Source organism: Saccoglossus kowalevskii, chromosome 6 (genome assembly GCF_978046115.1).
Source record: "Saccoglossus kowalevskii chromosome 6, keSacKowa6.1, whole genome shotgun sequence".
In the NCBI taxonomy this organism is placed as follows: domain Eukaryota; kingdom Metazoa; phylum Hemichordata; class Enteropneusta; family Harrimaniidae; genus Saccoglossus; species Saccoglossus kowalevskii.
The window spans coordinates 26105792-26131033 of NC_140646.1; the positions used below are offsets into that span (position 1 = coordinate 26105792).

Sequence of the window (25242 nt, forward strand, 5' to 3'; positions counted from 1 at the left end):
GATTTGCTATTTTCAAAAGGCTTTCAGTATACACTCAAAACTGAACAAATGGCACAACGTTCGTGTACAGTTTCTTCTATGCATCTCATTTAGGGATTTATTAATGCATTCTTTTAATATATAACATTGCCCCAGCTGTAAAACTGCTTCCGAAAATTAAATTACTGTTTATTTTCAAATGGTTGGTAAAGTACAAGTAATCGTAGTGTACTGTAGGATTAAACTCTCACTATATTGGTGGGTGTGTTAACATCCAGGTCATAATTACTGGTTGTTTTGTTTTCTGGTCCTACAGACATTTTTACCTGTTCTGTATATAACATTGCAAACAGCTGCTATTTCAGTTGTGAGTGAATAACCATATGGGAAGCTTAGTTGCATCATGTGATATGTCACTGGAAATATACTGTCGGTTTTAAAATAACTGGTTCATAATGGAAACAATACATTCTGATTTGAATATTCACTGGATCTCAATTGAGTGCATTTATCTACTCGCGAAATAAGCGAAAAATAAAAGCAAGCAAAGAATTATAGGAACACGAATACACGGTCATTCTGTCAATCAAGGTGAAACCCAAATTTCATGCTGTTCAATGTCAACCAATTGAAAGTTGATACAGCTCTACAACATGGACCATACCCAGGCCTAGGTTGATACGATAGTTCAATAGTAAACACAGATACATATATATTGACTGGCCAGTAGGGCAATATCACATGTCTAATTCCTGAGATCATAGGCTAGGTAACACATCACATCTAGATTCTGATTTTCATTTTGAATCAATCATGACAATTACTACACACTATGTAGAATGAAACCCATATATTTTAGACACTTAATTAACAATGAACATTCAACAACAGTGGTCAACACAATTCAATTCATAATTACAATTAAAATTATTATTGTATTTCGTATTTCAACATGTGTAAAAAAACATGCAATGTTCAGTTCGACCTACAAAAGTGACAACTTTGGTGCAGTAGTTTTTACAAGGTAGTTAAAGTCAAGGATTAAAAAACAAGCCATGCATGGCACAGCCCCCGTTAGTTATCAAATTTAAGATATATAGTTTTGTTTATAGTAATATAGCTGGAATATAACCATGTCAGGAATATGATTTTTTAACATTAAAATGATTGACATTTCCATATTGCTCTGGAACAGCATTCAAAATCAGCCATTTTGAATACATGTATATATATAACATGATGTATAACGAATGTATAAAATTTGAATATAATCAGTCAAAGCATTTAAGAGATATGGCTCTCGAAGACCAATCATTAAAACAAAATGGCCGCCAGACAGCCATTTTGAATCTGATCTGAAAAATAAATGATGTGCATTAGAAACCTGTAATGTCTAATATATGTACCAAGTTTGAACAAAATCCATCTATAAATGCCAGAAATGCTTGATATTTGATGATTTTTTAGCACAAAAATGGCCACCATTTGGCCATTTTGAATAGGATCGTCAAACCAATAAATCTGTATATTTATGACATGATGTATAATGAATATTTAAAATTTGAACATAATCAATGAAAGCAAGTCAGACATATGGCACGAGAACCACATAAATTAAAACAAAATGGCCGCCAGTCAGCCATTTTGAATCTAATCTAATTTTGAATCTAAATTATTTGCATCAAGGTCCCATAATGTCTAATGTATACACCAAGTTTGAACAAAATCCATCTGTAAACAGCAGAGAAATGCTTGATTTTTATGATTTTTTTAGCACAAAAATGGCCGCAATTCGGCCATCTTGAATCAGATTGTAAAACAAAATGATGTGCATCAAGGTCCTATAATATCTAACGTATATACCAATTTTGAACAAAATCTATCTGTAAACAGCCGAAAAATACTTGATTTTGATGATTTTTAGCACAAAAATGGCCGCCATTCGGCCAACCTTGAATAACCTATGTATAATATCATGTATGATGTATGTGTGAAGTTTGATTGTGATTGGTCCAGGCATTTCTAAGATACAGGTCCGAACGGACGCACGCACGCCTGGAGGTCAATACATAAGTCCCTGTTTTCGATCGGACTGCGTCCGAACGGGGACTAAAAATATTTGATAGTGTTCATAAGCTTTTGTGAATCCTTGTCAGATACCCTGCCTGCCATGTAAAGGTAGATAACATGGCACAGAATTTGGATCTGAATCTAGTGTGTTATAATGGTCAATATCAACCTGTGTCAATATCAACCATGTGTCACCTTATCTGTATCAATGATGTGTTGTGGTTGTATTTTGCCAGAGACCTGTCAAAGCGCAAATTTCGGGCATAATAAATCAAGTCATTTGCATAACAAGGTGATTTCCAGTAGTAAACACTGCCCCATAATAGACCATTTTCTGGTCACTGCGTGATCTCGCATTGTACGTGAAATCGAATGTAAAAACAGGGCAAACAAACGTCATAGCGTTGTAGTGGCGATATTAGTGGGGGATAGTTCCATGCTTAATAATGGGCTGCACACATTTGATGATGGTCAATTTCGATGAAGTAATGGTATTCAAATGCAATATTCCTCTGTCAAAATTCAGCCTGTGAGCTACAAAATTCAAGTTTAAAATCAAATCATTTGATTTTTGCGGCAGACGATTGGCACGCATCTTCCAGGCAACTCGTGAGATCTCGCAGTGACCGTAAAATGGTCTATTGGAGCTTGATCTATTAAAGCATGCGAGATTCATCATCCCCTCTACAGTGGACCTGAATTTAGAACGAGTTGGTTTGAGGGTTCACTTTCAATAGAGGGGTGATCAGGTTATAGAAAGTATATGCATCTCACCTTCTGGTCCTCTTCCGTTTTCTCTGCATAGTCCAAAGTTTTGGTCAGATAGAGCAGTGCCATCTTATTGTCGTTTAGTTTTATATAAGTTTTAGCCAGCATTAATAAATTCATGCTATAGAAGTTGGGGTCCACTGAAACACAGAAAGAAAATGTTTATGTCGTAGATAATATAATTATCAATTGATTGATTGATATGTTACATACCATCAACTTTAATAGCCTAACAGGTAGACTGGCACAGTCGGGGCGATTGATTTGTTTTTGAAGTTTAAATAAAATAAAAAAATTTGCAAAATGGAGGTGTTAGTGCAAAATCACCTTGACTGGTTTATTCTGCAGGAAATTCATTGCTATTAAATATTCATAATGCACATATTATAATGAGGTGGGCGCGGAAATACGTGCATAATAAGGTCAACATGGTATAGGTCACACTGCAGACACAACATGGCGGCACATTGAAATTTGAGTTTGTCGTAGTCGTCGTTTCTAATTCATCACAATGTGTAAAAAAATAACTCGTACTAGTTGAAAAATTAAAAAAAATCGGCTGCTACAATCAGCCAACGTCTTTTCGGTCAGAGGTCAGTTGAAGAGACGTTGTGATTGGCGTAGATGATTGTCAATTAGAACACTGTTTAACATAATTACCCGTTGAAAAATCAACGGGTTCCTGCAGTGTCGATAGAGGGCCATGCAGAATAAACCAGTCGGGGTGATTTCGCAGTTACAGGGGATTTCGCGCTAACACCTCCATTTCACGATTTTTTTTTATTTTAATTAAACTACAAAAGCAAATTAATCGCCCCGACTGCCCAGTCTACCTATCAGGTAGCGAAGCTCACTTTCTAGGTGGAGAAGCAGATAGATAGTGTCAGATTAATTTTATCGTATGTCAAATTGAACATGTTGATCCAAATTTCTTTGTTTGCTACCAGCTCCATATTATCCGTTTCTGAGACACTTGCTCGGTGAACCTCTGTTGTACCAGCCATTTTTCAAAAAATTTAAAGACGTTTTATGCGCCTCATAACTTTATCAGGATGATTTCAGGATAATTGTTCAGGAAAGTTGTCTCACTTCAATTTTTTAAGCGGAATATTAATTAAGTAGATCTACTAAATTTACTATTAAAAAAAATATAATAATTGAAACTGCATTGCTTTGTTGCCCAGTTTATGTCACTTTACTTTTTAGAATTATATATGTCTGGAATCCCCTGTGTTTTGACTAGTCTTCTATTTCAAATAAAATCCTCAGCCACGACAGCAGTGTTGCATTGCAACACTAGGATGCCATTTCAGTGGGATACCACGATTAATTTCAGTCATCCTGCGCTTGGTATCACTTTACTTGGCATTGCTTAAACATTATACTCAAGAAGGTAGATAGACTGGTGCAAATTTGTTTTTTGGGTTTTTCCCCCATGGCCCCTCAATGATATTTTCAAAATACCCACTTCGAGAGAATGGTGGTGAATCACCACATTACAGCCCCTCTATCACACGTTGTGGTCTTTATATAATTCCACTGCAAGAATTGACAATTAAACTCTTGTAGAGATGATATGGCTTCCATCGAGTTTGCTTGAGATCTGGATCGTCATGTAACTAGTCAGAAATGGCTTAATTGGTCACAGACCATCTCAGAGTCTTGTATTTTCTTGTTGTTACTGAGACAAAAACATGGGTCATCGTTCTCCCCTTCCAAGGTCGATAAATGAAGTTATACAATCCCGAACTGCACTTTTAAATCAACATCATATCTACTCTTCCACACAAACTCATTGCCAAAAGACTAGGAGGGACCAACAGAGAAGTAGAATTTGTAGCACCTGTATATAATAATCACTTCTTTGGGGAGTTAATAGATCAATGAACCACAGGGTTACACATCCTCTCTCGCACATGGTGGCTCAAAATTTATTTCTGCCCCATCAGACTTCAGAGCTAGTATGGCCTCCATGCCAACTGTAACAGGCTCTGCACTGACTTCAATTCGATAGGTCCAAATTGATCAATTACATAGTGGCTTGGTCTGCGACCACTCAGGACAACACCTTTCTCAACCAACTGATATCGCCTTTACATTATTTAGACACAAAGTATGACTTCTGGGTGTTTTCTTTCAGGGTCACTAATCAGGATACAGAAAAACTTTTTCACTGACATGCACAAATTCAAATATAGAATTACTAAACCAAGAAATTGCCGGTCACAATCTTCATCTCTCTGCATTCCCGGATAACAAAACTACAGGCTGACAGAAACTAATGAAAATCCATGAGAAAAATCAGATGAAAAACATTTTTTTAGTCATATACATCATTATGCAAATTTATTCAAGTAGATGTCACTCACCATTTTCAGCTCTCATAAAATATGTAAGTGCCTGAAAAATAAATTCCAAGTCCCAAGTTACGTACATTTTCCCTCCAACTTTAATCTACTATTATGTTGAACACAACCTGTTTAACTTTTTCACTACCAGTTCCCTCTTTTCATCATAAATTCTCAAAATAGTCCCGTTTATAGTCAGCAACTTTTCTTCAGAAGATTCCGAAAAAAATAGCCAAATGTTTTTTGTACAAACTGAAAATTGACTCAAATTTGTCTGTTGGCTCCAAAATTGGGGTTCTTTTCCAGAAATATCGAAGAATATAAGAAAAAAGTGCAGAAAAATTTGAACGAGAAAGTCTGGTGGTTGAAAGGTTAAAGTTTCAAAGAAGTTATAAAACTGTACTGTTGTAAACGTTGAAATAATCTCAAAAAATTCTGTAGCTCCATTTTCTGACATCACCATGTTCAGGTAAGCGTGCATCTAATTATCTAATCACTTTTAAAATAAACACTTGGTTAAAACATGAAAAAATAAATGTAATTTTACCTCATTGTAAGTGGATTCTGGTGGTTTTGCAAATATAACAGTAGCAATCTTCTGTTGGTACCAGGGCATCTCGGCAAACGTAAAGCACCTAGAATGAAATGAGAACTGTATAAACTTCATGTATAACATTTCTTGATATTTTTTTTACATGTACTCCTTGAGTTGAGAAGGTCTGAAAAATGAATTTTTCATATTTCCGATATCCTCATAGCATAGAAGCCACCACGACAGCCATTTGGAATTAACAATTCATGAAAGCCTTGAGAAAGACATTTTGAAAATGCAAGGATTTTTTTTGTTTCAGCCTAATACTGTAAAATACTTTATTTTAGCTGGAATTAATTTTCGCTGAAAAGACATTTTTGGTGCTTTGTATGGAATTTATTCTCTCTAATTTTTGACAAGTTAAATGTAAAATATAGGAAAAAAGGTATATTCACTGGATTTTATTTTCACTGAATCATTCTTTCAGCGAAAATAGCAAAAATTATTTCCAAACGAAAATAAAGTATTTTACAGTACTTCATCACAAACAGTTCATAACAGTAGTCTTGTGGCAGTGAGATCAGGAACAGAAATAAACCAGTGTTGTGGACGATGGGTGGTGACCCCATTCAATAAAGGCAAAATAGATTGTTGTGAAGTGCTAAATTCAAAACAAACGACTTTACAGTCAAATTGTATCAATCATGATGTGTATGAAGCAAGATTAGCTAAAATATAGTAATTTACAGTTATTTGCCATAGTTATCATTATCAGTGTTTTTGTCATATCACAACCATGGCAGTTTATGGGATTCTGCTGAAAGTATCTACATATCAATTATCAAAGTATCATAGCAATTAGGTTCATAGTAGTGAAAATAGCATTTTTTAAACAAAAATTACAAAATATTTGTTAAAATCAGAAATTTGACATTATCAGTACAAAATGCACATCAAGTATCAAAAGCAATTGTGTAGGTGGTATTCAAGAAAAAGTCATTTACACCAAAATTTAACACAGAAGGCAGACAATGGACAGTCATTGGAAAAATCACCTTTATGAATACCGGTAGCAAAATCTTGTGTGAAAGTCAGATACCTAAATCAGCATTTATGAAAATAAAAAGAGCATGACTACTGAAGCTCAGCTCTACATACATTTTATTTCACACCTTTTAATAAAATTAGCCATTGAAAAAAAAGAAAAAATGAGACAGCAGTGGTTGGTATTAAACATAAAATGACCAAAAAGTTGTCAATAAAGTCATTATTTGTACGTTGGAATTTAAGCCAACAAACGATAACAGCTGAGAGTTTGGGATTGGAATAAACCAGATGGAAGGAATAAAAAAAAAGCTATTTATTCAACTCTGTTATGCTCTCATTCAGTCAGCTGACCCTGTCGAATCCTCTTAGTGGCACATTTGATGAAAAAAAAAGATTACGCATGTACAACAGCTGTGGAAATAGTAACACCTATCTTATTTCATATATCACATTACACAGACTAACTCAGGTAACTCAAAACAATGTACTCAAATGCAATTAGTTCAGTATTGATTATGATATTAAACAAATTGTTCGAGGCTTATACTTTTAAACACATTACTCGATAAAACCAGGTTCAGGTTTAATCACACGAATAATTCTTACTGAAATCAAAATATTGAAAAGCATTTTAATTTCATGAGTGATAAATAGCCAGTGACGGTTAAATTTGCGAATTTTTCACCGAGGTGCGAAAAACGCTGTGTCACAGAGCTTTTGAGAAATGTTGTCTCAAGTATGTCTTAACAGAGGTACATTACTTGGGGTTTGCAACGCGCATAGTACTGTATGGTGACATCATGTCAAGATCCCATTCAAGTCTCATCTCGTAGATAGCGAGACTGATGCTATGACCTTCTGACATGACATATATCAATGTTCAAGGTTTGTAATAAAACAATAAAGCATGTCTTACCACTATCATAGTGAAAAAATGTAATACATCGAAAATGTACAGAAAATATAGTTCTCGTAATCCGTCATATCGTGAGCAGCTATTTTGATCCACCTGGACCTCCCAGTATCCTAATTACCTTGGGCGTGCGCATTCGCATTGTTCTGAGTTGGGAACGCTTATGCGAGAGCGAGATTGAAACAGGATCTTGGAATCATGTCACGCTACTTGCACCCCAAATTAAATGGTGAGAATTCCTAGCAAAGAAATTTGATTGGTTAACAGTATTTCCATATACGTATATTGTTCGCTATGATATGCCCAAGCAGGTACTGGATTGCCACAAAATAGCATGTGTTTAAAGGGGAACCTTCCAAGCCCAGGGATTGCACCAAAGAATCATGGGACCCTATTGTTTATGTTGTTTACAAAGTTAATCTATCTTTTGTTATCCATTGTAAGAAAGTAAATTTGTTGTGCGATTAGTCTTAACTGGGAGTGCCCCTTTGACAATTCATGGTTCAGGGCCACCACCCAATCAAATGATCTGATGTGGTGCAGGATTCAAGATGGCTCTTAAGTGATATAACAAGAAAGCCAACAGAGATGTCAGAACACCTTGCACATTCATTACAAGCACTGGTTGAACATCGATGTCTGCAACAGTGTTCCAGATTTGATAGTTAGGCATGTATGGTTGTCAAATATGTTGATCAAATCATAAGCCAAATGTTTTCAAGGAAGCACTTGTTGAATGCCTAACTGCAATAGTGCTCTAGATATAATAATTGTGCATGTTAATGAGGTCACATGATCATATAGGGCTATTAAATATATTGATCAGATTATGGGCCCAATAAAATTTTCAATAAAATAAAATATTATGTGAGTGAATAAATGCCGAAAGACAGGTTACTGCGAAACCTTTGCAAGGGTTCTCTTGACGTAATTTACATATCACAGGATTTGACTGACGCCTTTAATCTGAACCCCATCGCCATTGATGTAGACAGCTTTTAGGCCGCGTTCCATCATTTTGTGTACTTGTTCTTCCATAAAAGCCACCAGTAGAGATACTATTGGACGTTCATAGAAATTTCTGTAAAGCTTGAAGTCCGGGCAGAAATACGTAATTCAGAAGGTTAGGGACTTTACACTGCCAGTGGGCACACTCACAAAAACATCGCGACCATATTCCCAAAGCAATGTATAGCCTAGTATCTTTAGAGCACTTTTGACGCTGTCTTGCAACGCCATCATAAAAATCTCAAAAAAATATGAAATGTAAAATTGCGAAGTTTTCTAAACTATCAAGACATTAATGTTGATTAGCGGAATAATAGTGTGCCTGTCAATCAATGCATCACACACTGAACCCGACAGTGGTGACAATCATCACCGGTGTTGCAAGAGAGCATCTACAAGTGTCACAAATCTCTTGATGGTTTCATGGTCTACCTCTATGGCTGGCATGTGAAACCATATGCACATGGTTCAAAATAGGCGCAAGTCCCATTGTCCTAGGCCGTGGGACAACCAAATCTTGAAACTGGTTGCCCATGGAGTCAATAAATTTTCCTTTTATTTATATGCTATAAAAACTATAAGTCCAGTGAAGTTTTATCATTTTGCTGGGAAAAAAATCAGTTTCAAACATTGCTACTCGCCTCCAGATATATGGAGATATACTACTAGTAAGCCAGGAATTTGTAATGTTTGTTTAGATTAACTATTTCACCACCAGACTTTCTCGCACACATTTTTCTGCACTTTTTTCTTATATTCTTCAATATTTCTGGAAATGAACCTTAATTTTGGAGCCAACAGAAAAAATTTGAGTCAGTTTTCAATTTTTACTCAAAACATGTGGCCATTTTTGTCCCAATCTTCTGAAGGAAAGAGCAGACTATAAATAGGATTATTTTGTGAATTTGTGATGAAAAGAGGGAACTGGTGGTGAAAGGGTCAAAAATTATTGGACAACTACATTTTCATGTGAACAACCAGGTATTTTTTTTTTATTTTGACCCCTGATACATGTTTCAAACAGAATAGTGCTGCCCATGTGATACTTGTCATTCAAATGTACCTGAGAGATGGAATGTCTGGGTGAATAAGTTAAAAATTAAAGTTATAAACAAAATGCGACAGTTTATGCTGTTTTTCAACATTTACATAATCTGCAATTCTGTTTGGTTACTCTGGTTCAGAAGATCTAGGCAAATCTGGTAAAAAACAATGTGCAGTTCGCAGTCAAATGCCCAAAACAATATTGTTTATAATGTATATAGTGATAAAGAACTCAAATGTCACAATAACTACACAGTGTTGTAACGCAGTGAATTGCAAAGGCAAACAGTGCATGAGACTACATGAAAAGAAAAATAAATTTCTTTTTGAAATCTCTTTAGATATACTTAATTAAACTTACCATAGTCCCATTAAATGAATGGATGTGGCATCACTTGGGTTTAATTCTATAGCTTTCTGGGAGGAAAAAACAAAATGATAACAAATTGACATAAAGCTGATAGAGGTCCAGAGAAGGTACCTCATATACAATATCAAAGTAATCTAGCTAGAATGCTTTCAATAAAAAACATAATTTACCAAAAATGACAGATTATTCACAAAAATGATAGAATTAAAATCGTCATAAAATTAACAAGCTTTTACCAAAAAAGTTATCATCACAAAATGAACTATCGGATAAAGGTGCAACCCAAAGTACCTACATTAGAGCAAAACATTTTCAAGAAGAAATCTCTAAAATTAGAGAATTAAAGATATCGTCATGAAATGAATAAATCCAAAGAATCTACACATGATTTATCAAAGCAATCAGGAAAGCACTTAATCAAATCGACAGTGAATTTTCAGTGTGATAATAAGTTTTCCATTATATTGAAAAGTTGTATCCCATGATGCATAGCTCAGTAAGTGCAATACTGTAGAATACTTTATTTTCGCTATTTTTGCTGAATGGATGATTCCGTGAAAATAAAATCCAGCGAATATACTTTTTTTCCTATATTTCACATTAAATTCATCAAAAATCAGTGAAAATAAGTTCCATACAAAACGCCCAAAAAAGCCTTTTCAGCGAAAATTAATTCCAGCGAAAATAAAGTATTCCACAGTATTTGAATTTGAAGCAAACTGCCCTGAGAACTGCCTGAAAGACTGGAATTATACATAGGAGCATGGCATGTTATGTGCAACATTTACAAGAATTCCAACACATTCTGCGTGAACACTAAAGCAGCTTTTAATTGCTGCAAGCTTTATGTGAATCACAAAATAGAAGCCTCTTGGCTGATAAAGCTTCGCTGTTAACAATGCACATTCCAATTGGAGAATTGGAGTTATCGTCACAAAATGTAAAACAGGTCTATCTGAGGTAGCTGAGGTATGTTATGTATCAAAGTAGATATGTGGTTTTTGAAAAAAAACAGTAATATGATTAGCTCCACTCGACGAAATTGACAGCGAAGCTAAAAATTCACAAACATTTAAGAAATAAAATTGGTTACAGTACATGCTGGTGGCATATAGAATCTAGGAGACTACTACATTACTCAACAGAGGGAACTGTGATGATTGAACACTGCTGTTACGATAAGAGGATTCTCTCCCCATAAAGTCATATGTCTGTTGGAGCAAGGCAAGTCAGCATTACATCGTTATTGTGAAATATACAATAGATACTCTGAGCTGTACAAAGGCCAGTGTGTTTGATTTTTTTAAGCTGATCAACAGAATTAGATTTCCCACAGGATAAGATGGACAAGGGGATACCGACAAAATATAATGCCGGCTTGCAGACCCCCAACATTAACAGAAATATATATGTTATACAGAGTTTGTTATACCTTCTCATATTTAATTAGAGTACTCACTAACGTACCAAAACAAAGGTAGAGTACTATAAACCGCTTAATTTTCATGATTTGATGATTTTTCGGCATTCACGGAGGCCGAATTTTGCGGAATAGAATCCCCTGAGAAATACTCACTGCTACAAAATTTTATAATTTTTAATTGCTCGAGAAAATTTATCTATTGCAAAATTAATGCAGTTCACAGGCGATATAATACAGAGAATAAATGGCTGTATAAACTCAGTATTATTCAAACATGAAAAAAAACAGATTATTTATCATACTGCAAGCAGTTCAAAGGTCATTATTTATTAAACAGACAGACACATCTTGTGATGACAGGAGATTGATTGGACTGACGGCTTTACAATTCACAGGTGAAACGTACTACAATGAAACATCAGATTACCACAGCTGCTATAACTACTACAACACTGCATGACTGCCCTCTAGTGGCGCTTGTGAGACGTGTATCCTCGGGGGCGGACATCCGGGCATTTTCACCGCCTGGCAACCCTCGCGGTGAAAACAAAGACCAAAAACTCGCAGAAAACGTTACTTTGCGATGGTTGTTGAGAGTCCCCTGAACAGTGTAACAAGATTAGCCCTACGTGCGTAACATATATGAATTTGGTTGTTCAGGATTACTTCAAAGTTGAGTTTGTGTTGTTTTCTCGAATTTTCACCGACTCGACCAGTGTTCCACAGCAGCGCGCACAGAGCCCATAGAAATGCATGTACAGTGGTGCGCGTCTTAGCAACGTGGAACGTCTGTGACGTAGCTCCGCCCCCGAGGATTGCACCTTATATATATATTTGCCCTTTACATGTAAAGTTAATTGTATCTTTTGTTTTGAAAGAACTGTTGTGAACTCACCAGGAAATGGTCTCTTATGACAAATGCATTAGCTATTTTCTGTTTGGTTCCTTCGTAGTCACCAACATCACTGATACATATTGCGTACCACTGAAAGAAACAGAATTAGAAACAAAGTTGTAAAAATGTGTGCATTTATAAATACACAGCAATTTCAGAGATGTATTGATGATAAATCAACATGTTTTATGTCATTTTTCGTAAATTGATTATTGTGCAAAAACTCACATGACATGATATATATTCTATTCTCGATATTAGTAACTATGTTCATGATGTAGGAATATTTTAAACAAGGGAACAAGGGCGCAGCGCCCTCATGCCATGGCCATGCGCCCCCTTACCCTGGGGAGCAGATCCTCTGGCAACCATAAAATTGTGATTGACCAAGGATCACATGTGGCCACAGTCTTCATCTGACCTGTGTGATAGTAATTTTGGCCCCAAGGAAGCAATAGAATGCTCAATTTTAACGTAGAATTATCAAAAACTCCACACCCTGGTAGGGAGAACCCTATCTCCCCCACTTGGTGGCGCCGCTGAATTGCAGTGCTCCCTCTTGCAGTTTTTTCTAGAAAAAACCCTGATGATGCAATGTTAAAAATTTCAGATCACTGAGACAGTCAATTCGTCACACAGGTAAATTCGCCCCAAGTCGATTTGTTTGACAAGTTTAGTCGTTTCACTAGTTGATTCGTCCCACAAGTTGATTCGTTCCACAAGTTGATTCATACAATTTAAGGTTACCTTGCACTAAATCACGCAAAACCAACTCACCTGAACTAAACTTGCCAGCTACCAACATGTAACAAGATCCAAAAAACAAACTGCATCTAATCTTGGTAACACACGTATCATGTGTGGCATGTTTTTTAATTTTTAAAGTTTGTTTTTGACAGTAAATATTACTGTAAGGAGGTCATACATGCAAACGATATTTTATTCTAGTTTTCTGAAACAAATATTAGGAACCATAGTTTTTATGTGTGTTGTTTGGCAGTTCTAATACATCAACTAAGCATGTCTCCATTGAACTCCACAACTACACTGGGACATTTTTGGTTATTCACTCATTCATCCGACCCAATGCAATGCCCTGAGTTAATTATATTCACATGAAAACTACCCATGTCACCAAAAAAACAAAACACGATTAAGCTTTGGTATTCCCAAAGTTAATTTTTTTTTCTTTATTTTTCTTTTTTTAAGTGTTTTTTTTGCCCGGCGACAGTTCTGGCCATTGAATGTCACTGTTGTCTCGCCTGACTTTTTTGTTTTTGTATGTGCAAGTTGCAAGTGCTGACATATAGTGCAGTTTTGCTACAGAAGCCATATTCATATTTTGGAACTACACACATGACAGGGCTGTGCGGCCATCTTCTCTATCAAATGGCAATTTAATGCGCTATCCTGGCGTCAACCAGGCTTGGTCTAACACAAGCACCTGCGAACCTTAACCAAGGTTCCCCTAAAGTCGCATTCGTTAGTGAATGAATCTCGGCCAGTGGAATTGGCCTTCTCATTGAGTCTGTGGCACACTCACCCAGGGTAGGGGTCGACTCTTCAGGTGTTCAGCCGATCCTGAGTCCGATGCAACAACCACTATGCTACCAGTGATCGGTTATCAGTGATCCCTCAAGTTAATTATAGTCACTTTAAAAGCTACCCAAAATGGCTACCAAACCATGAAACTAATCAAAATATTGCAAGGCAGGTGCACCTGTTCATGTTATCCTTAATCAATACAAACATTTGGCAATGCACAGCAGTCTCTCTTATGTTGTATTTAATGATGAAGAACATAAGCATACAGAATTCGGTTTTTCTCGAAGCATGTACAAAATATAATGTATATACTTCTGGGATAGAATTGTCGAAACACAAAAAGACACCAGTCTGCCATTTAAGGTTTACAAATTAACCTTTTCACCACCAGACTTTTTCACCCAAATTTTTCTGCACTTTTTCAATATATTCTTCAATAATTCTGGAAGTGCACCTTATTTTTGACCTAATCTTCTGAAGGAATGTGCAGACTATTTTGTGAATTTGTGATGAAAATAGGGAACTGGTGGTGAAAAGGTTGAAGTTATGTGCATTAATTCCCAATAATGATTAATCCTTCCACCGGGTTGGACAAAGCATGCCCAGGATCTGGAAATGTCAAAATGCCTGATTTTAGTGTAGTTTTTCACAACACAAATGGTCAGCAGGCGGCCATCTTTGTTCAAATGACAAACGTATTGTATGTGCGTAAGTATGAAACGGCTCCAGACAGATGGTCAGACAGACGAACGAACACACAAGAAACCATTAAACCCTGTTTCCGACTGTGTTAGAACAAGGACTAATAACAAGTTTGAGAGCATTATGTTCACTGGTTCTCTGAAACAAGCTTAGAAAAAAACAAAAAAACAGACGAAGTTTGAGAAAATAGGTACTATAACAGGGCTACAAGCCCCAATGATTCAAGTATAGGAAGAATTATAAACAAGAACATATATTATTACAATCAATTTCTAATCAAACAGATGAACTAATAAATTTCATGAGGCAGCGTCTGTCATCATCTGTCTGTGAACTGATAATTTTTCTATTTCTACAAATTTGTTTTAGAACGAAACCAAAGTGTAATCCAATAACCTAACGTAATAGCGTTTTCGCAAATGATGTGTAACACGTGTTGTATATACATATGATAAAGTGTTCGTTATACAAGGGTAGTATAATTTGTGGATATTGTTTCTTTTTAACAATATCCCACCGCTGCCACCAATGTCAAGAGGTCTATATATATTTGCATAAATTTGCATAATACTATAGGCTGATCCCAAATCTGAAACGTAATTCAAAATAATTCATACGAATTAAATAGGGATGCCAAACTGTAATTTGTATGAAATAAACATATATAGATCACACTAGTTGTGGGTTCTTTTCACGGGCCACGGCATTGGAAATCATTAAGATGGTTATCGTTACAAGATGACAATGTTCGGATCCCAGGCCAATAACAATTGGGCATCCAAGAACCATACGAAATTTGTAAATAAGGGAACGAACACATTCATCATACACGCACAGCCCTAAATGACTTAAATTAATTTAAATGTGCGTACGTACACTTTAATACAAAGAAATTTAACCAAAAGTTTGACAATAAATACACAATGAGAATATAGCTATAACTTGAAATAAAAAACTACAAATAACAAAAAATTGGCTGATTAAATATTACTGCATTGCCTAAATATTTTAGACGGTTTCGATAAACGTAACCGCGGTCAAAATATGCAGGTAAGGCAGGGGAAACTGAAAACCTGGCTGTTTGCAAGTGTAATGGACATGTACTTTACCAGACGTAATGATGTAAGACGATAAGAGTGTTGTATAGTACTATAGCTGAAAATGGAACGATTTGTGAATAAGTTCTCAATCGACAGTTCAATGATGACGTTATCTGTGCTATACCATATTTCTGGCGTATAGCCAAATATGCAGCCCTAAGGCACGATTTCTTATTCAATTTATAGGAAAACATAATTATTATGTAAATTAAAATGTAAATCAAGATGACATCACTTTGTTTACACTTGCTTATTTCTAATTGGTTAAAATCAAAAAAATTGCGAGAAAATACCAAATCAGGTGCCATAGTCCATTGTCATATAAGTGAATGAACCCTCAAGGCAAATTAACAGAAATGCATACTCGAGTTTGTTGACCTGTCTATCAAAGTTCACCAAAGTTTATTAACCTCAAGTTCATACAGAGTGCTTGAATCATCTCCTCCTAAGACATTCAAGTTAATACCACTGCAGAATCGCATCTGACGTCATTTTGATTCTCGGGAATCATAAAGTCTTCGGTACCATAGTATTTGGAGACAAATCTCACACCGGGTATATTCTTTATCATCCAATAAGGCTTCTCTCCTTGCGAAGAATGTAACAATACGTGCATGCATTATATGTATTAAATATTTCTTTATTTCTCGGATTTTCTACACCTAAAAAAGGTCACAAAATATTCCCCTCTCTATGTAAATTACGTATGTATTTACCGGTAAAATCTTATAAGCCTAACACGAAGGGCGTAATACTCGGAAATCATTTAAACTTTGGATTCCTGACACATATGTACATTTTTCCACAAATCATTCACACATTTTCATTGATATCCTCCTTGTTGCCATGGTTACCAACTGTACTGCCGCTAACACTGGCAAAAAATACATTAGAGAGGTAGAGGGGTGAAGATGGTAAATGAAAGTAACTGTTGCTATCTGCTGTTAATTTCAACATGTAGGTCAAATACAAATGAGTGTGGTCTCGGCAAATTAAATTACAAAACACCCATTACCTTATGGCATGCAAAGTTTCCATCGTTTGCATCTAAAGCTTTTTTAGCATGTGCCAATGCTTCATATGTTAGCGTCTTCTTTACGTTGGTCTCGGTTGTCGACAACTGTGCAAGGTCTCGTGCAGCTCTTGCTAATCTCCATAGTAACTCATCATTCTTACTGTCTTTGTGTTGGATGAGTAGATCGTACAACTCTTTAGTATTATTGGCATCATATAGTACATCAGCTGTGTGGATTAATAACAACTCTGGATCTGGCTCTGGTTCTGGTGTTTTCGCGGCTTCTAAAAATGCAGGAAAAGTTGAATGATATTTGATTAGCTTGACATTTTCAGTATTTTTTGATGACTCATAACATGACATGACCTATTGGCTGCTAACAATTAAGAAGTAAAGCAAGTAAAAATCATGTTGACATAGTGATGAAACCTGCAAAATTTGTGTGCCGAAAATCTCAACGCCTCATTTTTGAAGAACAGTTTTACCAGAAACATGCTTTTATTTTGCAATGACTATAAACACTGAATACACAGCTACAATGTTGAATCAACATAAACATGTATCACATGCGCGACAGCACCAAATCACCAAGTCTTGTCTTCTATTGGCTAGGATTTGTGTGGTGGATCAGCGTGGACAGGTTTCATGGTCTCTGCACAAAATAACGTGGTTTGTTATGCATCCTTTCATTGGGGGATGCCCAATGGCCGAGGGGAAGATGTTACGCTGTGATGTGCAAATACGTGAATGATTTGGCATGTACGAAAGATTTGTTTTGAGTCATGCATGCAATACATGTTTGCTTTGATATAAGGTAGTTTGCTACCATTAAAAAAAAATTCACAAATTCTCAAAATCTAGCAAAAGCGCTTGAGTTACCGTATAATGTTAAAAATTCTGAAATAAAAACATAAGGCCACCGAATTAAGTTTTCTACAAAACAACCTTGAAAATTGCGTTTTTTGAATAGCTTGCAGGTTTTTAGGACAGAAACATTCCATCATATCTCAAAATTTTGTTCAGTGACCTGTGCTAAAAATATTTGAATAATAGATTAGGCACAGTCCCTCCACAACCGGTTATGAAACGCTATTGTCAAAAGGTGTGAACGAGCTTAGATCGAGAAACAATGCGTGTTTCAGCCTTCCAGCTGAAGTTATGACATCATAGTTCACGCTGACGCGCTCACACTGAGGTCGGTCGTTGGTCGAGTCGGAGAAATCAACGTAGTGTAATAGTTTCTTCAAATATATTTCGTAATTGACGCTATTATTTGAGTTTATTTAGTTGTCAGGAACATCTTGAGTGAATATTAGGTTGTGTATGTCGTTTTTATCCGAGGTATCAAATGATTTGTGACTGGGAACTTCAGGGGCAGTTTTAGAATCTGTCATTGCATTTGTGTTATGACGATGTCGGTAGTTTTGACCCAAATTGTTGACACTTTATCAAATATATAATGATAATTTTTCGAATTATTTTAAAATTGAATAGGATTTTACCTGGTTAATTCTGTTTATTGCGTTATAGGACATACATTAAAATTGAAATTGTTTATTTCGCAACTCGTTTGTTTTTTTGTGTGTAAAACAAAATGGTTGCCACTCGGTAGATCAGTTTCATTTTTGAAAACGTCGTGATTTCGTCGCTGATTATATACATATATTCATCAATACTTACTGATAGACAGTAATGCAGTTTTCTGTTCAAATTTATTCTTATTTTGTGTATATTGTTTCCTGAAACGACAGCGATTCTGTATAGTCGCCCGTCATTGCTTCGTCCACTGTTGGCTCGTAATCTAAATCAGACTCCACATCACGGCTTTCCTCCTCTAAATCTGATGGCCAATCGACATTTTCATCGTCAAAATCGACGAAATCATCGTAAGATTTCCACATTACAGTAATATTTTAGAGCGATCACGGAAGTAAAAACTATGTTGACACGAATGAAAACATTGAAAGTACGCATGCGCACTAAAAGAAACGCAATGCTTTGTGGGAGAAATTACACCATCGAATATGCTATATAAGCTGTTAAATAAACAACGAATTAACCGAAACACGCATTGTAACAGTAGATATCTGATCGTTTCATAACCGGTTGTGGAGGGACTGTGGATTAGGTTATCCATGAAATAATGTGTTTTCATTGTATGCTATGGAAAATGTTCCAAAATGGCCGCGTTTTAGATTATTTTGCACATGTTTTCTTGTAAACACATTCTTCTTTCTCCGTAAAAACGTTAAATATGAATGACAGGCAGGTATGTGAATCATCACACAACAATTTTCAAATGATTTACTTCAATCAATGTTTTCATGTTTTAATGGTAGCAAACTACCGTAACATAATTTACCATGCCATATATTCAATGTTAACTTACATGGCATGCATGTTGTTTTGGTGACTGTAATTTATTGTAATTTACTGATGGTGTGATACGTCAGCAATGTTCATTTAGAACTAAATTTAGATATTAAATGAGAAACATTTGACACAAAAACTCCAAGTTTAATATAAGTTGGATATTAAAGTGGGTCAAAAACTTCAAGAAAAAAAAATATAAAACCAAATGTTGATCTCTTTTAGATAGCACACAATCAAAGAACTATTGTGTGACCATTATGTTGTCATTTTCAGCAGGGAAATAACCCCTCTATTGTTTACTTGACGGAGATGCACAATGGGAATACCATATACGTCCATGGGAATACCAAGATATTGTATTGTATTGTCTAGGGGCAGTCACCTTTGAGCTAACACGAATACATTATCTGAAAGCTGAAAGATGTAGGTTGAATAAGATAGTGCGTATGCCATACGAATGTTTACCTAAAGAATTATCTGACGCCAAGTTTGTAGGTCAAAGAAATCTTAAGGTGGTTTTGGGGAATTTTTTTTTGTAAATAGTTTTTTGAGACAATAAACAGTCTTGTTTTTTTTTTATTTATGTTTTAGTTTTTTAATTATATCCTGTCATGTCTGTAGTTGTAACACTTGTATTTGCTTGACAGTGACTGAACACAGCATTCTCTAAGTCAGACCGAAAACGGAAACGAGACAAAAACAAAAGATTTTAGCGCATGGGTGAAATAACATTGCTAAGTATTATCGTCAGGAAAAGCTATTGTTTAAAGGGCGGCAGTCGTTATGCCGCATCCTGTTCCATATGGGACACATAGCGACGTATACAACGTGTGTAAAATACATTGTTTATTTACATGAAATTCGAACACATGCTGTGTGACAACCACCGCGCTTTAAGCTAGTCTGTGATTGGTTACTGGCAATGTTTGGGGGATTTTGACCAGTTTGTGAGGTAGGCTTGACTTAGAGAATTACAAACTTTTCTTGCACAGATCATTCATGTGTCTAACTGCGGTTAGTTAGATTAGACCAAAACGACAATAGAGAAATTGACCTTCAATTAATCCTTCAGATGAACAGTGTTGAGGCATATGCACTAGACTAAAGTATATTTGTATATATGTAAGCATTCAGATGATACATGTACATGTATATAGATTGTTATTGTAGTCAATTTTCAATTCATTTTAACCCTCAACATAAAAATACAATTAATTAAGATTTATATAATTCGCTACACAACAACAGTGCATGAATGAGATAATAAAGGTTATCACACAGTATCATTTGTTTATAAAGGCTAGTTGATATGAGTGACATCATGGCAGTGACGCTATAATTATTAACCAGCTTTACAGAGAAGAACTAATTACATGTTGATTTACTGTGTTGTAAATCCTATAAAAATGCGTCTGTCACTGTGAGCGTATAGGCGAACATTGTGTCCGGTCAAGTTAAATAAAATGAAAATGATATAAATATCGATATCATTTTATAAATATCATTAAAATCTTATATTATCAACCATTGTTTGTGTTACAAATGCTACAAAAATTAGTTCAAAATCACAGAGTCAGGGGTTGTTTGTAATGAGTGCATATGGAGAGTTCTATTTGAAAATTCTACACAAGAAATATATCAAAGTCTAAAAGCACCAAGTATATTCATTCATGATCTAAATGCAGTTTATGAAACAAAATTTAGTTTTGGAAATATAAACTACTGCCAACTCATCTTGGAATCATCTCTCTCTTTGTCAGGACTAGCTATCTTTTTCAAAAATCTTCCTCGGCACTGCGAGCAGTGTCAGTAAAAACTGCTCCAGGATGCCCCTTTCGCTACACTATATAGCAGTCAAACAAAAACTGGTCAGACTTGAGGTGCCCCATGACCCATTTTATCCCGATGCAGGATTTTTAGCCAGCTACCAGTCCACCCACCAAACAGAATGGCAACTTTGATTTTGGACTGGCAATTTTTTTCCATTTTTCTGTTTTTTCCTATTGTTCTTTGATAATTTTGCCAAAATATATCCAAATCCATCTATATTTTCAATAAGTTGAATTGTTTTGGACTGGCAGTTGCAAATTTCTGGCTAATAGCCTGTCCCAAGGTCACTTGTTTCAAAACCATTCAACACCTTGCTCTTAAATCACAATGATCCTGATTCACAGATTTGTTTAAACAGATTTCACAGACAAAAAATAGAAACTATAAGTGCAGTTTGTAATTGAGATAGTTGCGGTTTTTGAATTGTTGACATAAATACTATTAGTCAGACGTTTTGTCATGAGTATAATGTATATTGTTATTAGACAAACTAACGTAGTTGAAAGAACAAAAAATGCATCAATTATAGTATTACGAAACTGGTCAATTGCTTCGCAAATTATACAATTTTATTCCAAAATACATTGAGTGGTTTTTTACATATACATCGATCGACTCGCCATGACTGGACGTGCTGAAATGAGTTGAGATGGGTGGAGCGTCTCAAGTCAGGCAGTGTATGATGGGCTTTAATTTTCAAAGCATTGTACGAGTAATTGTTGTTATCCAATCTGATAATTCTCCTGTCACTGAGTACCATTGCGTGATTTTTTGTTTGTTTACTGTGTATTGTGTGATGATCCATGATCATGGGATACATAACCATTGAACTGTCCAAGTAAAAGTCTTACCTGGTTCAGGTGGCGCTGATCCCCAAAAGCTGAGACTTAACAATGGTGCTGCTGGAAATAGAATCCGACTGAATTTTGAGTTTCTGCCATTCTTTATATATCCTGTTGTCTTCAAGAAGAAAATAATGTTAATGGTATGAATACTAATTATGGTTTCCAAAATGATGTATCTCTATTTTATAATATTCATATCAAAGTAGATTTTCTATGCAAGATTTGTTTTTAATTTGCTAATCAATTTAGAAATAAGTTTGATTTGTTGGTCAATCTACAATGGAAAAACAAATTAAGCTTGAGCAGAGGCACATCACTTTGGTGTTGACACTGTTTTTAGTTCCAGCTGTAATGTACCAGACTATGACGGCAACTCATTGCAAGATTAATAGAATTATTATATCAACACGCGACTAATTTGCATAGTTATTTCATGGCTCTTGATAGTCTAGTTTGTGCAAGAAAATGATTTCTGGACGTTTTATTACACAAATAGGCATAACCATAAAATTAAATAATACAAGTCATTGTCAATGACACGTCCCCGTTCCGTTCATATTGGAGTGACATATACATTCAAAGCAGATCATGACCGAAATCTCAGACCACATTCAGTGGTCTGATCCGAAATGCACCTGCATATGTACAACACATTGTACTAAATCTGAACAAAATTCATCCATGCATGACTGAGATCCGGTTCCGGAATTGTGAAAATACGTGATTTTGATGCATTTTCGGCCTTAAAATGGCCATCATTCAGCTATTGTTAAGCGGATCATGAAACAAATGCACATATCTATTTGTGACATGATGTACCATGTGTGTGTAAAGTTTGAACTTGATCAATCCAGACATGTCTCGGATACAGATCCAGAACTGAATTCTTCAAAACAAAATGGCCGCCTCTCGGCCATTTCGAACTTGATCCGGAAAATAAAATGACGTGCATCAAGGTCCTATTATGTTTAATGTATGTACCAAATTTGAACAAAATCTGTCCATGCATAACTGAGATCCGGGTCCAGAATGGTGAAAATGTGCGATTTCAATGCATTTTCGGCCTTAAAGCGGCTGCCATTTGGCTATCGTTAATGAGATCATGAAACAAATGCACATACATATTTGTGACATGATGTACTTTGTGTGTGTGAAGTTTGAACTCGATCAATTCAGGCATGTCTCAGATACGGATCCAGAACTGAATTCTTTAAAACAAAATGGCTGCCAAATGTTTGTGCATATGTCCCATATAATTGTGTGATGTATGAGTGAAGTTTGAACTTAATCGGTCCATGCATGTTCGAGATACAGGTGATCACGGACGCATGGACGCACACAGGGCAAACCATAAGTCCCTGTTTACGTCCGAACGGGGACTAATAAATGAAGTGTTAAAATGTACCAAGGCAATTCAAGTTGTGCTTCAAATGTCCAGAAAACACAACTTTAGAAGGGACTATTTTATCTCATTTGCATATTTAGCAACCTTGTAACCATGAATACACAGTACATATGTAATAATATTATGTAACATTTAGAGGTACACTTATGCAGATATTGAGTTCTGCTCATCTGTATTCCCTGATGTTTTCATCTAACCCCATTTTTCAGTCCTGGGCATCCAGTTTTGTGGCTGAACCCCTGTCATTTCACGATACTTTTTACTATAAACGACACCACTAATCCCTACAATATATGCTCCACAAACACTGTCAATCAACTTTAACTATTAACTTTAACTTTAACTATTTTAACTAAGGGTCCATAGCTCTTCTTGTGTTGGTTTTTAGTTTTTTTGTCCAAACAATGATGAGATAGTATGGTTTCAATAAAACACATTTACTTGAGTTGATCAAAATCAAATAAGTCTGACTTAAAAATTTATTTTGTAAACCAAATGCTAATCGTTATTTTGTCTCTAAACAAAACAAAACCTGAAAATTATTGCTGCAAGGTTTGTGATGGTATTTTAGTTATTTTTGGTACATTTGGTTTCTTTAAGAAAAGATATGGTTCCTCCCATAGACAGAAAGAGTTCATTAAGGCCCCCTCAAACCTAACCTCAACCCTAACCCCCTAATGTAATTCAATATGCCCCTCCAAATAACTATAAGTGACCTGAAGAGGGGGATATACAATTGAAATGGGGGAGGGGCAATGAAGGTGAATGGTTAGGATGGGCAAAGAGGCCCTGAGCTGAGGAACTCTTACCTAAAAATATTTGTATAAACTGGATACTAGCCGATAACCACCACCCTCCCCCATACAGGCTGGGCATATAGTTTATTATAGTTCCTGGGCTCCCTATAAATCAACCACAACTTTCCCCACGATGCAATTAAACATCCATGTAATGTAAAACAAAGATTACATCCACACATCTCAGGTGTTCATTGCTTTTAGTTTCCCAACCGGTGTGTATATGCTAATCCACACATCTACGCCTGGCAACAAGACAGAAAAGTTCTTATTACTAAAAGCTGTATTAGAAGCCACATCCCTAATAGAATTCGCACCTATTCTTTTTGAGAACCAAAAAAATCATCATTTCTCATATGTGTAGATGCTCTAATTGAAGCCGCTCCCCTTCTATTGCATTATACCATTTTAATAGAAGCTGCGGCTTCTAATGCAGATTTTACAGTAGTATCTGAAAACACAGTTTGCAGCTCCACTGCAGAATTTAACTATTAATTATGCAAATGAGTTTCGACAGACAATGATCAGCCGTAAGCAAAATTTGTGTTCACGTACGACAGGTCACATCCATGCAAATTATTTCTCAGAAGAAGATTACTTCCAATGAAAATTTCACGCATCCGCTACGCTTACCATTTGTCTCAATCGGTACCGTGGCCAACCACGGACAGAATTGCCGATGGAAGAACGAAGAAACCACCCAAAATATCTCCTGCACACGGGCGCAGCCATTTTGAAATTAAGAACCGTGTGAGGGCGATATCGTCTGGTTACATGTTGGAAGATTCAATTACAGGCACCGACCACTTGTCTTGTGGGGGTGTAAAGTCTAGATCATATGTGTGTATCTGAGTTGTGTTCAGAAAGACTGTTTCTGTTTCTGTATAGCGGGATCTGCAATTTTGTTTCCGTTTTGGGAGGTACATTGTCTGTTCTGCTATTGTCTACTAAAATAAATAAAAATCTTCCTGAAGAAACAAATATTTGTTTCAGGTAGCAGGATAGTCTTTGCCAGAAAATTGTTAATGTCAGTATTACCAGAACAAAAAAGGCCAAAGCCTATACATTTGTAGACAGATTTGGGTTGAAAAACACTTTTGTGTAGGCTGTTAGTTTTAGGGTCACACGACTCCAAAAATCAACAGACGCGATAAATGAGTAATATGAATAAAAGCGCTGTCCAAAAATACACAATTGTAAAGAATACGTCATAAAGTTTTTTTTTCTCATTAT

At 35.8% G+C, this 25242-nt stretch overlaps 1 protein-coding gene across 1 annotated transcript in view; it reads right to left on the reverse strand.

Annotated features, from left to right (window-relative positions):
* Positions 1-24761, reverse strand: part of LOC100377474 (regulator of microtubule dynamics protein 1-like) — a 35698-nt gene extending 10937 nt beyond the window's left edge. The window contains exons 1-8 of the mRNA XM_002735215.4: positions 24643-24761; positions 21814-21922; positions 16760-17043; positions 12398-12487; positions 10071-10126; positions 5713-5800; positions 5187-5217; positions 2824-2957 (exon numbers count right to left, since the gene is read on the reverse strand). Of these exons, the coding sequence (XP_002735261.1) occupies positions 2824-2957; positions 5187-5217; positions 5713-5800; positions 10071-10126; positions 12398-12487; positions 16760-17043; positions 21814-21922; positions 24643-24741 (891 nt within the window). The 5' untranslated portion in view covers positions 24742-24761. The remainder of the gene's footprint in view (positions 1-2823; positions 2958-5186; positions 5218-5712; positions 5801-10070; positions 10127-12397; positions 12488-16759; positions 17044-21813; positions 21923-24642) is intronic.
* Positions 24762-25242: the final 481 nt, after the last annotated feature.